Raw genomic sequence first — 15,769 nt, 5'->3', positions numbered from 1 at the left:
ATTATTTAAAAGTTACAACAAAAATAAGAATTACATAGGAATCAATAACGAACAAGTACCTGACACACAGTTACAGCAGTGACTTTTATCTGTGGGAAACATTCCAAACATATCCACGAAAATTCTTTTTTTCTCTTGTCTCTACAGGAGAGACCAAAAGTTGTGCACAAACCTTGAGTTTCAACTTTACGTTCTCAGTTAATGCGTTGGTTACATATGGATGATACAATTTCATTTGATTAAGAAATTTAAAAAGTGTACTGAAAAGCGTACTTATCAGTAAACATACCGAGCCTCAAAAGTAACTGGTACTTATAAAAATGACAAGATCGATTTTAATTTGTCTTTGTGCGGCTTCTATCGTAATACGTGCACTACTAAAGATATCTGTACAATCGTTTCTTATGAAATCAGTTTTATCATTTTTCTAATTGTAAAATAAAAAACCTGGAACCGGTCATTTTGAACGGTGTTGGTAGGTTTAGTGTAAAAAATGCCATGTGGTAAAGAATTAGATAAATGAGATCTAAATGAGAATGAGCAAGAAAATGGTGAACTCGCGCGTTGTGTTGACACTTAAATGATCGTCCATGACCTCCAGCTACCGAGAATTCCGCGGCGTTCCTCCTTGGTCTAGAAGATAAGGAAGTCTTGGTCCGTGTTAGGCTGTCCACAATCCCTGAACGAGACCTTTACGTTTGACGGGGCCGGTATAAAAATATCTACCACGCCGCTGACCGGGCTTGCATTATTCGAAAGCAGGCAAGCCGCGCGAGTTGCACGCGACCGACGCGACGGGACGCGACAAGGAGTAGCTCTCGACTCGTTCACTTATTTATCCTGGCCTCGAGCGAGCTGATCGTGAAGAAGCGTGTTCTGAATCTTTCACCGGGATCGTTCGAGCTCCGCCTTCAGACTCCTGCTGTAATTTCTGCGAAGGTCGCAGCCCGAAGGACCTGCGCGGCGAGTCTCATTTCATTGGTTCCAAAGTTGAAGCTGTGTTTAGTGAAACAAGAGCAGGCGTATTAAACAAGATGCGTGGACTTTGTTTGTTATTTCTCGCGGCGATCTCGCTGATCCCAAGATTCTCTGTTGGATTCAACATCCTCGGGATTTGTCCCAGCACCAGCTACAGCCACCAGCAACCTTTTCAAGCACTGATGAAAGCTCTGGCAGCTCGGGGACACAAAGTCACTGTGATATCTACTATACCCTCGAAGGCAAGCAATTCTACTCTGTCATATTTCCTATAACGATCTACCAGCACGTCGATCCCATCAATCATTCGAACGATACGCATCCTCTAACTATGTCGTCAATAGACTGCGGATCCGAAATAATAATTGTTTGCTTTAATCAGTTGACAATAATATATCAGGACTTTTAAATTCTTTCTATCCCGTCTTGTCATATTATATATACATCCAATCTGCAGCCTCATAATGAACCTGAAAACGAGTCTCGCTCGAAGAAACGCGAAAGTCTCGTCGAAAAATCGATACCGGCAATCAAGCGAAGCAATTTACCGAACGATACAATAACGCCAGAAGTTCCTCCGATCCGTCATTGGGTAAACTTCTCGAAAAACAGGCGGAAACGACGTTAACAGAGTTACGACGATTTAATAATTCGATAATATGGCAGGGACATATAGAGAAAAGTTCGATCGATGTTTCAAATAGATGTTTGACTGTGTCCCGGAGTATCGAGAAGCACGCGTTTCTCTCCGCCTTCTTCCCACGTACCCTGGTCAGTCCATTTCGGATCCTCTTCGTTCTTCTTTCGAGAGTTTTCCACGGGGTCCTTGTCCCGGCGCAACTTCCACTTTTCTCTGTTCCTTCTCGTATCTTTCTTTCTCACCCCCTCGACCCCGCAGCTTCTTTTCTACCCGGTCCATAAACTAGAGTTCAAAGTTACGCAAACTTCGTCCGGCTTCAATTTACCTTCGCTAACATTTCTCCTTGTTAAATGCGTCCCTCTTTGCCGGAGCTCCGTCTACCCCGTTTTTCTCTCTCTCCGACCCTATCTCTCTTCTTTTCCTATCCGAGAAATCAAGAGTTCGGTTTCACATGTAAATCGCTCGCAAACACTGCCCCCGATCGAGATCCCATGAATCTATCCGTTGTCTCGAAGACCTGTTCCTTCTCGTGAACGGAATTCCTATGACGAACACCTAATCTTCCAGAAGCCGATCGACAACTACGAGGACGTCGACTTGTCCTTCACTTACCAAAAGAACGACTGCACCGGCCTGAGGTGCGTGTGTGTCTTTATACGATACATTCATAAGTGTGTCCGGATACTTAACACTAAACCTACCATCAACGGCCAAAATGGCCGGTTCCAGATTTTTTATTTTACGATTGTTGATACAATAAAAATAATTTCCTAAGAAATTATTGTATAGATATCTTCAGTGGAGCACATATTACAATAGGAGCTGCACAAAGTCTGAATAAAATCAATCTTGTCATTTTTTTAAGGCTCGGTAGATTTAGTGTTAACGAACTTATACAATTCGTGTATTCATAGAGGCTCGCGTGCTTGTTCAAGCACCCTTTTAATTGGAATACCTTTTTTAACCCTTAAGTGGTATAGTGTTTAATCAGATTATATATATAAAGAATCATCCTAGGACCTCACTAAAATTTTCTATACATTTTGTATTAAATTTTTCAGATACTTTTAAGAATATTATTTAAGACTAAATAATCCGAACGTTCTAAAGAAGTTAAAGAATATCGATATTTCTAATTTTCGTACAATACGATAGCAATGGTTAGTGTACAGAAATTTCGTTGGAGTCATGAGAAACCCTAGTATACCAGTTAAGGGTTAAAAGAGTGCCAAACAATATGAATTCTTCTGAGGGGCTAGTTTAGTACATAACACACAATGAACGTTTCAGAAACATTGCATTTGGTCGTAATCGCAAAAATGTTACTGAACTTTTAGCTGTTGGGTTGGAAAGAAAGTTCGTAGCGTTTTCTAATTAAGAATCGAAGATAAAATTAAGGTATTTATTCATATGTTTATTCAACATAACACGAGAAGGTACCTCGAAAATGGCGAAAAGTAATAGAACAGAATTAGCTTTCTATTTTACTTTACAAACGCTACGAACTTTCGTTCCGACCCAATATTTCTTCTATTCGCACGTTTGTATACTATTCCTTTACTATTATAAAATTTAAGAAATGTCAAGTCGAGACTATGCATACCATTCCTGAAGTGGCAAACATACAATTTAATTAGGTACATAACGAAAGATCAGTAAATACTGTTAATTCTTCCATTATTTAAAACATTGATTCTCACTTCGTTCTCCGAAGAAGATATTCATATTTTCAAAGACGTACTCGTAACACTCGTTATTTTACAATAAATATCGCGTGTATCACTTAAGAGTAACGCCAACTTGTAAGACAATATGATAAATGCATGAAAGAGAATAAATTTGGCTAGACATTTGGAAAATTCATACACGCAAAAGCGTCGGGATGCTTACGGACGGGCTGGTACGCGAGTTTCGCGACAACCATCGAACCCGGAGGAATGAAATTATCGATTTTGCGACAGGCACATGGGACCGTACACCATTCTGCGGAAGAACACGCGAGAGGCAAACGAGCTGTGCGAGAAGCAACTGTTCAGCCCGGCGATCGACGGCCTAATCTCGTAATGCGGATATTCATTTCTCCTAAGAACCCGCTCGCATGCCAGCCGAGGCTGTAAAAGGGGGAGAAAAACGAGAAAAGATATTCATTTGGTAACCTCGTTAAGGCTGAAACACAGTACAAGACCTCGATTCTCTCCCTCGCGAGCTAAGGGAAATTGCTAGCACTGTTTCCTCGCGAAAAACAACCCCCTGCAAAATTACTCTAATTTCATCCACGACAACTTCATCTACAGGGTGCTCGACGTGTGTCGAGTATTTCGAGATTCCACCGGTCGACCCGAAACGAAGGTCAATTGCCATGAAATTTGGATCATTTCCCCCTACCTTCTTCAATGTTTTGGGAACAGGACAATAAAGATTTGGAAAAGTATCATTTAGATTCAGCATATCAATGTTCTGTGGGACAAAAAGGGGGGTTAGTAAGTTGATTCTCTTTTTGTTGCAGTTTCCAAAAGTATAGAAAAAAATTGTTCATAACTTGAGACATACTGTCACTTGGAAAAAGGTCAATGAAAATTGATCAATTTTTCAGCGTTTGTGAGACAATAAATCATGTTACAACTTTCTAATCGCTGTAACTGTAGCATCGATTGCAAAGCAAGATGTTAACCGAAGTTGTTAAACAAAAATTGGTACATTGGTGGGGGAGAAGGGTTAGAATAGTCGACATTTGAGCACCCTGTGTAACGCCGATCGTTTTACTACAGAGCGTGTCGTTTTCAGGACGAACAGAACGTTCGACGCGGTGATCATAGAGCAGCTATGGTTCCAGTGTTATTACGCCCTAGTCAAGCATTACAATTGGCCGGTGCTGATCGGATTCCTGAGCGTTGGGAACCTGCCGTACGTGATGGACTCGGTCGGTAAGCGAGATCCGCCCCTGCACAGGGCCAAACAACAATTGGCGAGGATGAACTCGTGCCTCGAACACCGGTTTCGAATGGACCGGGACTGGTCTATCCTTGCACTGACGGGCCGATGCACTCGAATAAAAAACAGTTTAGGCTTCAAATTGTACGGGATGTTTCCGATCTGATGATACAAGCTGTTAACACTTCAGCTACCTTTTAGTTATTAGACTTAACCTTCTCTCTGTGTACTACTATTCTAATGTTAACCGTGTACAGGAGAGTAATTGGATTCCATACATTTTTGGAGCAAAATGACCGAAAAAATTTGTCTGCATAAGTATTTATGAAATTTTATTGATTTTTAACAGGTAAGTACAGTGGTACCTCGGTATACGTCTACTTTGGAGTACGTCCAATTCGGAATACGTCCTGTTTGGACGTGACTTTTGCTCGGTACACGACATAAGCTTTTTCTGTGAATTTTGCGTAATTTTTAAATAATTATCTTGGAGGAAAAATTGAATTAATAATCAATTATATTCAGAGTAGAGGTATTATTAGCTGACTGATCATACAAGTAAGGATCATTAATGGAATTACTGATGAGGTCGGCGTATGATCGCGAAGCCCGCGAAGACACGACACAAAGAGATGAAAGAAAATGATCAGTCGATCGAGTGTATCGGTATCAACTGCTTGATACAGAAGGCGAGTGTCTGGTGCGATGGCAGATGCTACGATATAAATATAAAGGTAGATCTAAAAATCTATAATAAAATCTCATTTTTTGTTTATGTGTTTAAACGATGTTCAAATTATCTTTTAAACGGATTAATCATTTTTGCATTACTTCTTATGGGAGAGGTTGGTTTGGTATACGTTCTATTCGGTATAAGACTAAACACCAGGAACAGATTAAGGTCGTATACCGAGATACCGCTGTATACAATATTTAAGAAATGTTTTATTTCCGTTTTTGTCAGCTTGGAGTGCATTTGCACCCCATACACAGAGAGAAGGTAAAATGTGTATACAGTACACTTAGTTCTCCAAAAATTAATTTCGATTGCCAGAATATGGAAAGATTTTTCCTTTCTGGCCATTTCAAGTTGCAAGAATTCAATGTTGTGTAGGAATTCATCCTCGGAAATTAATCAATTGAAGGTAGCACGGAATATCGAAATATTGAACCTGTTGTCATATGGAATGCTTTTAATCGAGGCGCTTTGGAGAAAGGAACTTCCTGCCGCGATTAGGCTGCATCGGACCCACGACGCGTCCTCCTTGCACTTTCCTCGTCGCCTGGCGTCGTAGCTCTCTCCCAAGCACCGGAAATTGACGTACATTGTCGGCGAAGCAGAAAGTGCGAGCAATCGGGGAAGATGGTTCCGCGGAAAAGGACGGATCGCCCGGTAGTGCTTTAACATGTAGCCATTCCGCGTCAGCCGGAAAATAGATCGCGAGACACAGAAGCTCTGCTAGGCGGCGAGAATTATTACGGTCGCCGTCCGAATGTGAATTTAATAGCTCGCGCTCGAGAACGTCCAGGTTTCTACTCGCCGACGATATTTCCCATCGCATAACACGCGCGTATACAGGCTGTTTCAAAAAGCGAAACCATTCAGATCCATGTGCCACAGACAACATCGAGACAACTCGACCGTTTCCGAGGAAAGAAATCTTTTGTTTCGCGTGCAATACTGTCTTCCTTTAAGGGGGTAGACTCGTTTCTCCAGGTTCTCCTTTTTGATTTCTCGATAATGCAAAGATGGGGGTTTTCAATAGTCCAAAGCGCTAGATGAAACATCAATCTAGGTCGCGATCGCCCTCAAAAGTTCGATTTTTACATTTACGAGGCGTAATTTGTGTTATTCGGCATCATGTAGCTGTCGCAGCTTTATGAAAATAACTACAGCGCAGCTGTATGCTTCCTAATAATGCAAATTTTTTAGGGCGATCGCGGCCTAGATTGATCTTCCATCTAGCGCTTTTGACTACTAAAAAACGCCATCTTTGCATTATCGAGAAATCAAAAAGCACATCCCGCACCTCTGCCAACCTGGAAAAACGAGTCTACCCCCTTAACAAATCAAAAACGCACAGTGTTACTACTGCGGATTTTTATGCGTTTGAAATATGAAACAGTAAAAAATTGAAAGATCTAAAATAGTGTTATGTTGCTTTCAGGTGCAGAAAACTATTAGAGTGTGACATGAATTTTTATTTAACTCTTGCTGCCCACGATCGCTGTTGAACACTTTCATTTTACATAAAGATCCGCAGTCTATTACAGTGGACCTTTATGGTATTTTCCAGCTAAATTGCAACAAACTGGAGTGAAATGAAAATTACTTTTCCTTCTTAATACCTATGTTTAATAGGTTGCAAATAATGTATTTTTAAATTCCTCTAATGTTGTTACTGCTTTAAATTATTAATTTTCCTCATAAGTGCATAAAATCCGCAACCCATTCATACTAGAAGATTCGACCAGCAATTAATCTGTTGTTATCATCCAGCAATCACGACGCTACCATAAAACAAGAGATGTCTATATCTCTCGAACGGTTGAATTTTCAATGTAAGGTCGCTCAGGCTCGTGAACCGTGTCATCCGAATGCTAATCAAAAGATTCTTGAATCCCAGGGAATCCAGATGACCCGCAGTTGAATCCAGACATGGCGTACCCATTCACAAATCGGATGTCCCTTCTCGAACGTGTCGAGAACGTTCTCTATACCACCTGGACCAGGATATACTACAGACACTGGCACTTGCCGAGGGCGCAAAAGATTGTTAACAAGTGGACGTCGGGAGTCTCGGTCGAGGACGTCGACAGGAACTTCAGTCTCGTGATACTGGGAAACAATCACGTGTTCGGCTACCCGAAGCCTCTGCTGCCGAACGTGATCGAAGTTCACAGTCTGCAGATCACTGGGAAGCAGGAAGCCCTGCCCAAGGTAACTAACGACAACAACTTTGCCATTAAAGCGGGACACCGGCGCAGCGCGGCGGATCTTCCCGGGAAAACGACCCCCGGGATAGATCGAATCCTCGACATGTCGATTAGCTTTTCCTTTCGCTCCTAACAAGCCCTTCTGTCTCGACCTTCTCTTGTTTTCGCTCCATAATTATACCTAGACTGTGGATTTTACGCGTTTACAATATCCATAAGTGCAATTTCAAACTGTAGAACGATTAATAGAATTTATGTATGCATATCGAGACACTATTTCCAACTGATTGAAATGATCGGAGGAAAGAAAACTGTGCAGAATATTGGACGAAATTCAGTTAACGATTACAGATATTATTCCTGGCGGAGCGTTGTTTCGCGCGGTACGGAGGGCGAGCGAAGACGAGAGAGTATCGAATTCCCGAGAATGATTTCTCCGGGGGAAAATAGCTAACGCCGCGGCAGGTGAGCGGTGCAGGGGTGAAAGTTTACCTGCGACGAGGGTGAAAAGTAAAGGTCATTGCTATTTACTGCCGCGGCGCGGCGGTTGTGGTGCCCTCCACCCCTGGCCGGAGCTAAGAAAAATATTTTTCGAACGGTGTTTCCAGAATGCGAACATCCTGCCGGTAGGAAAACAAATCGTGGATTTACGTTCGATTTCTTCCCCGAAAGGATTTTCGTTCTTATTTCTCTTTGCTCGATAATACGACGAATGCGTCAACAACATCGACGGAGTGTTCCGACGTCCAGGAGACAATGAGCCGGGGCCGTTTTTTTTAAACGTTGTCGCAAGAACCGACGTCACTGTCCCCGATGTGCAATTGTACCGGCGTCACGTGGAATTAACGCGGAACACCGACACGCGGAACGTGATCGTTATCCACGTGCACGGAAATTCGCCGGGTTCCACCGAGCTGTGCAATTAACGGGACAATGCCTTCGGCTCCACGTGATGCGCGTGCATCATAGCCCTCGAAGCGATCCTCGTCGCCACGAAGACGGTGCTCGAGGATTGCTTCCGGATCTAGATCGATGTCGATTTCGCGACGTTCGAATCTTGGGATCGTTCAAACGTCGAACAAGCGATTCAAATCTCCCACCTGGTTGCACAGTGTTTCATGTTTCGAATCCCGTCCCCGAGATTCTAAAGGCAAACCGATATTATATCGGTTCTACAACTGTTATTCATCGGTTCCGTCAAAGAACATAGCCAGCGAATCGTTTTAAACCACTAATGCGAATGGGTCGAGCAATTTTGCGTATAGATTTTTGATTTTTGAAGTTACAGTGGTGAACACAGCGAAAATATTACATTACTAATGAATTAATAATTCAGTTGATCGATAATTATATGATATTAGAAGCTACGTGAGCTAAGCATTGCGAGCAGTAGCGACAGCTCATGACAATGAACAGGGAATAATGCTTTTGACCTAACAATAACGCGATTGTTGATAAGTGTAAGCATCGTAGAGGAATCCTGTTCGCAGGAAATCCAAGAATTCCTGGACAACGCGAAACACGGAGCCATCTACTTCTCCCTAGGCTCGAACCTGCAAACTCATCAGCTGCCAGCCGGTCCTTTGACCGCGCTCTGCAACGCGCTCAGCTCGCTCAAGCAAAGAGTTTTATGGAAGGACGCCGGAGACATGGCCATTCATCCAGCTAACATTAAATTTGTGAAGTGGGCGCCGCAGCAAGCGGTTTTAGGTATGGCTGCCGTCGAACCTGACCCAGACCCCTTCCAACCCCTTCTTTGATCCGCTAGATTGACCGCTCCGGGATACGCGTTTTCTGCCGCGGCTTTTGATCGACGCGACGCCCCCAGGACCAACACCGATCCTTTCTTATCCTGGAATGTCTCGTCGGGACGCAATCGTTTACTTTTACTCGAGCAGCGTTACCTTCGAGCTAATCGAGTGTCGTACTTGCCAAGCACGTGACGTTAATTATCGAAGTATTCAATTCGAAACGTCGAGTCAGACTCGTGAAGATTTCAAACAAATAATTATTGATCTACGGAAAATCATAGTACAAGGGTTCAGGCATATTCTTTGCTCATTTTGGGTACACGGTATGATTTGCTCAGTTGCGAATTTAGTAAATCGTTTTAATCATCGACCAGTCAGGTGTCATCGGTAAACTTCTACTATTTTACTCGTGCCTGTTAAACGAATGTCGAGGACTTCAAACAAGATCAAAAACCGATTTTCATTCTCAAAGAGGAGGATGCACAAAGTCGATTATTCACTAAAAGTGACAAATTTCTATTGAATTTTAAGAATAACAAGTTTGAAGAAGTAAGTGAATTTCGACTAGTCCGATTGTGTTCCAATGTTAAATAAACCACAAGCGTTCAGCCTCTCTCGCCTGCGTATAAGTGAACAGCACGATCGCGTTTCGGATGACCTCAGTCATCCTTATCGTATCTTTCAGCGTAACAAGATTTGAATAGAATCGTTTGATGAGCCAGGCAATTAAATCTACGATTCTCTACTATTACGACAAACTAGTTCGCGGAGGAGGGAACGATCGAAGCGGATGAACGATCTTCTGTGCGTGCCGGCTACAATGCTTCTCTTTGACTCGCATGAGGCGACAGGATCATTATTTTTCGAACCACGGTTCTTGCGCAACCATCGGAATGTCGTGAGCGTATCTCCGCGCTGTGGTCTCCTAATTATCGCGCTTTCCATTCGATTTCTGCGCGGGTCTCGTCAAAATTACTCGCGACGGTCTCTTCGTTAAACAGGATTTAACGCTGGAGAGCGGATACTTAACGAAGTTGCTCTTGCTCGCTTCCTCGACGGCCATTTCGTTTCCGGGGGATGTTCGTTCTCTCTGTAACGACCTCGTCGAAGAACATTTTTAAACACTCCGGAAAAGGAAGTAGACCACTTTTGGGATACCCTGTATGTATGTACTGTATCCTATGATTTTTTGTAATGATTAAACCTCCTTTAACATCGTGACGAAAATTTCAACAGAATCTACTGAATATGGTTGTCACTCTTTTCCTTAAAATCAAAATCAAATGCTACGTGTTTATTGTAAATATTTAGCCATTTAGATATACGAGAGCGCACGATAGATAAACATTTTCTATTTCTCACAAGAAATTGTCAAAGACCAAGTAGCAGTGAAATAAATCATAGGATGCATGTACTGATCGTCTATCAGGAGATGGCAGGCTGCGGACCCCACTCATATGCTTATGTTCTGGCCGGAACGGTCGACATAAGACCTCGGCGTCCATCGCTCTGTTTCAGTCACACTAATACGCGCATGTGCTGTCTTCGTCGAGCAATTCGGCCAATGTGGTCCCTCCAAGTTTCTCACTGCTAACTCCTGATGGACGAACAGTACACGTTTCTAGATTCTCCAAACGTCAGTCTTCAAACAGACGGATCAAACTGTCATATCATTAATGTCGTGATCGACTCGTTTCTTTTAGAATTAGCTGAATGTATACGCAACAATGTCGAGACTTTCCGATCGGAATAAGCGAGCCCGGTTCGATCGTTTCGAGAAAGAGTCGGATGGTGGAAAAAAACGATCTCTGGAGCTCGCGTTGTCTCGTTATCACGGATATTCGAACGGCAATGTTTTCCGCGGGACCCAGAGGTGCGGTTGAGAAAGGGCCGGGATAAAAACTGCACAGGGAGAAATAAACGACTACACACCTCGATGATCCGAGGGGGCGAGGGATATGCCGGTTGCGATCCGGGGGCGATTCATACAGAAACGAAAAGATAACTCATGACACGCCGGCGAAATTCTCCCGGGAAATTCTGACAAACAACTCCGCATCGTTCGCGGTAACGCCCCGGTCCCGATGCAAATGCAAGCAGGCGCGAACTTTCGTACACATTGACAGACAGGTTACCGGCTCGCCTTCCCTTCCCTTCCTTTTCCCCGCCACCCACGCACTCGTTGGAAAACGTATTAAAGGCGAGAATACGGGGAGAGCCGCGAGTGCGCGATGCAAATAATGAGAATTTCAATTCAATTGCCTATTACGCAGGGGTTTTCGTAGTTCCGGAAGTCGACGTGCCGCTAGGATTACGGGGAAGTTTCTTGTCGGCGGAACCGCTTCGCCGGAAACCTGATCTCGTTGACAACGCGTGACGCGCTGCCTCATTTCACATAAGTCGAACGATTATGCTAGTCTGTCGAGGTTAAAAATCGTTCCTGGCTGCCGAACTTTTCGACGTGATTTCATATTTTCCTTCCGAATTCGATGCAGCTATCTGAAACCGCAAGTTTCAAACATTCCTTCAGGAATACATTTTTAAGTCGACTTGGGGAATCCTCTCAAAATTGAATGAATGAACCTTCGTTTCAAGTTTTTCGCGTCTTCGAAGATCCTCGAAAATTCAACTATTTTCAACTTTGTTAAGCGAGTCGAAGTTACGAGAATGAAACATTACTGGAATTACTACCAGCTGCGATGTTCGCGAAGAAAGTGATGTAACAGCTTCGGATTTGAAAAAGTGGCGTATCGTCAGATTGGTAAATTATCGATGTTTCCAAGTAGAACTATTAAACCACTGGTTTCCACGTAGAGTTTTAAGGGCTGCGATACTCGAGAACGGATAATCCATAGAGGAGTGCGGTTCGCTCAAGGCTGATTCATGATGCTAACATCACTTTTTTTTATGCAGCACATCCGAAAGTGATGGCGTACGTGATGCAAGGCGGATTGCAATCGTTACAGGAGGCAGTGCACTATTCTGTGCCGGTAGTCGCCATTCCCTTTTTCGGGGATCAACTTTTCAACGCACGTAAAATCCTGGACGCCGGTATCGGACTTACATTGAACATCGATACCATCACCGAGGAGTCCATCGCGCGGACTCTCACCGACGTTATAGAAAATAAAACGTGAGTAAACCTTCGCCCAACATCTGCGGATCGATCGATCGAATATGGATCGGTTGATTCGACGTCAAATATTTCGCAGAATGCTGCCACTGGATTCTCGCGGTGTTATTTAAATCTGCTACGTTATTCCATCTCGAGTTCGTTTCTGTTGCATGGGAAAAGTCTCTTTCCAGCTCTCGTTTCTTCGAAAATTCTTTCGCATTCAAAAGAAATCGATCTAACTCATCCCCTTACTCATCCCACAAAGATGAATTCTTGAGAATCGGACAAGAATTATTATTTATTCCCACTAAAACCTTAACGCTAAACCTACCATCACCGGTTAAAATGACCGGTTCCAGATTTTTGATTTTACGATTATTGATATAATAAAAATAATTTCATACGAAATGATTGTATAGATATCTTTAGTGGAGCACATATTACAATAGGAACAGCACAAAGTCTAAATAAAATCAATCTTGTCATTTTTATAAGGAAACATGTGTAAGTACCAGTTACTTTTAAGGCTCGGTAGGTTTAGTGTTAAATAAATGTATTAGGTATACAAATTGATTCGTGGCTTGCACAGTGAATCAATTGAAATATTTCAACCACTATATTGGAGAATCATTTATTACTTATAAGATGGAGAAACTGCATAGGAACTGATTCAGATTATTTTAGAGAATAAAATAAACCACAAAAATTATGGCTATCTAATGAATAAATTGCAGGTATTATAACAACATTAGAACTATGTCGGAGATCATAAAGGACGAATTAGTGAAGCCGATGGACCGAGCTGTTTGGAATGTGGAGCACGTGATCAAATTTCCAAAATGGGGACACATGCGTTACCACGGACACCATGTTTCAATGGTCGATTATTATGGGACTATCGTGATTTTAATTATGCCGTTGATATTACTGTCTTCGTGGATATGTTATCGAATTTTTCAAACGGGGGAAAAAATTGTTATAAATCGTCATCCATATCACTCGAATTTGAAATACGAATAGTTTAATTGAATCACATTGAATCAATTCTACCATACTTTTAAATCTTTAAAAATATTGCAAAATGTACATTACATATACTAGAAGTCATGTTATGAACGATTAAAGACATTTTCGAAATTCTTTAATAATTAGCGTTTAATGAATTACTCTTACCAGTCTGTTCTCATTGCAGATGAAGTTTGATCACTGGACTGCGGATCTTTATGCAAAATAAACATATTTTACAACAATTATGCATAGCAGGAATTAAATAACATTTCTTTTCATCCGTTAATGGATTTTTTACATTGATAACATCATAACAATATCCTTAGATTTTTCTAATCTTTCATTCTAATCTTTCATTCACTGTTTTATATTTCACCTAGCCAATTTCTTCGAAAATGCATAAAAATCCGCAGTCTATTGATCACCATAGTTTCCTCTGAATTCATCCAGGTCCCACGTGTTTCCTTCGAAACATTTCACCATCCCTGAACATCTTGTTCTGCTGAAACCGCCACGAAGTGGTAATCAATGAACTTTCTTTCTTAAATAACCATATACCTCGGAAATGAAGAAATTAGTACAATTTAATCAATATTATAGTTATAATAAACATTGAAGTTAGGACATTTTAAAAACGGTATTTTTCGCCTCAAAAATTGCTTCTCTATGTATTATGCGATGTCCTGACGATCCTATTTAATAGTTTCTCTAGCTTTTTTTTAAATTGAAGACCACATTTTTGCGATGAAAGTTATATCGTTTAATAATGAATACTGTAAATAATCTATCTAAAAAATAATATTGAATACAGAAGGGAACATTTGTTATATTTTTTACATTCAGAAAAACATTTTCTAGATTCCACAGAATTCCACTTTGATTTTTGGCGGTACAAGTGAAAATAGCGCCGCTTGACGTAGCGACAATACGCTCAAACTGATAGACAAAATTATCAACAGTGGCTATATCCCATAGATTTAAATCTGTGCACCGACGAGATACTGTTAAAACTTGATTTCTATCGCACGACACGAATTCAAATGCATTTGATCGTTGCGACACAGGAGTAAATCCGCGAATTAATAGGAAATAATTAATTCAAATTGAATATTTATTAATTGTTCATTGATATTACGAAAACAATGCTCAATAACACAGTATAATTGGAAATATAATTTGTACTCACGCCCGCGTCCTCTCCTGCTTGAAAGAAGTACGCCATGACACTTTGTCGCGATTTCGATTATCGAAAGCATCACGTGGTATCGATCTCTACAATGAATATGGTCTTTCGATCGATGGATTCTTTTCCCGCGGAATCTTATATCTCGTCGGTGGTATCACCGACGAGACTGCCAGCCCCTGTGTTATTCAGCGGGACCGGTAACCGGGCGCGACGGGCGCGGGGATAACGTGGAACTTACAGGGATCTGAAATACCACATCGCTAAAAGTTCTACCAACGACGAGATACTCGTCAAGTAGAAGAAGAATGATATAGTATTTACCCATTCTGTAATTGCCTTATAATACTATCACCGACGAGATACTATTAAAGACTGCCAGCCCCTGTGTTATTCAGCGGGACCAGTAAGTGGGCGCGAGTGGGCGCGGGGATAACGTGAAAGTTACAGTGATCTGATATACCACATCGCTAAAAGTTCTAAATAGTCCCAAAATAGTGCCAAAACATCGTCTGAAATATGACGGAGAATGTAACGTTTAATAATAATCGATATGGTTTCGTGATAATTCGCATTCTCACCGATACATCGCGACAAGAATCTCCTCAATGGTCTTCTTTACCGACAAAATGCCGTCGATGGCCTTCTGTTTCTCTGGATGGAGCCAGAATATATCCTAGAGGGCGTAAGAAATACCGACATTTTCGAGGGACACGAACTCCCATAAGGCTGGCAGTCTTTAATAGTATCTCGTCGGTGATACTATCGCCGACGAAATACTATCCCGTCTCTTTACCTAAATAGAACCAGACAATATATGACATTGTTCACGCCCGGGGCAAATCAGCTTGGATAATACATATATTTTGATCTGAAGGAAGGTAAAATTGCAAAATGTTGTGAAAGACAATAGGTATAGGAATAGAATTTATTGAAAAATCAACATATTTATTAAATGTGCAGCTATTAGCTCGATATTATCCTTTATTCATAAGACACTAAAAGTTCTTACAAATAAAGGATAATACCGATTGCCCAGGTCTCACCACGAGGAGGTTGCTGCACGAGAGACCCGAAAGGGAGTCAGAACGAATGCAATATTCCTTCTGGCTCCCTTTCTTACAGCGACGCACTTATACTAAATTACGCACGCAAGTCGAGCAATTATCGCGGAGCAAAAGGTGTGAATCGGAGAAGAAGTCTCCGATCCATGGGGGTTCAAAGGC

The 15,769-nt window shown here is 41.8% G+C and overlaps 1 protein-coding gene across 1 annotated transcript; it reads left to right on the top strand.

Moving 5' to 3' along the window:
- The first annotated feature begins 506 nt into the window (after positions 1 to 506).
- Positions 507 to 13,448, top strand: LOC143208735 (UDP-glucosyltransferase 2). Its single transcript, XM_076423421.1, has 8 exons — positions 507 to 1,220; positions 2,186 to 2,256; positions 3,580 to 3,678; positions 4,403 to 4,542; positions 7,177 to 7,490; positions 8,977 to 9,196; positions 12,151 to 12,370; positions 13,087 to 13,448. Exons 1-8 carry the CDS (start codon positions 1,035 to 1,037, stop codon positions 13,370 to 13,372), a joined length of 1,536 nt encoding a protein of 511 aa, XP_076279536.1. The 5' UTR covers positions 507 to 1,034; the 3' UTR covers positions 13,373 to 13,448.
- Positions 13,449 to 15,769: the final 2,321 nt, after the last annotated feature.

The sequence above is a fragment of the Lasioglossum baleicum genome, chromosome 5 (genome assembly GCF_051020765.1).
Source record: "Lasioglossum baleicum chromosome 5, iyLasBale1, whole genome shotgun sequence".
NCBI lineage: Eukaryota > Metazoa > Arthropoda > Insecta > Hymenoptera > Halictidae > Lasioglossum > Lasioglossum baleicum.
Note: the sequence above shows the minus strand (reverse complement) of the source record. Positions and strands in the feature narration are given on the sequence as shown.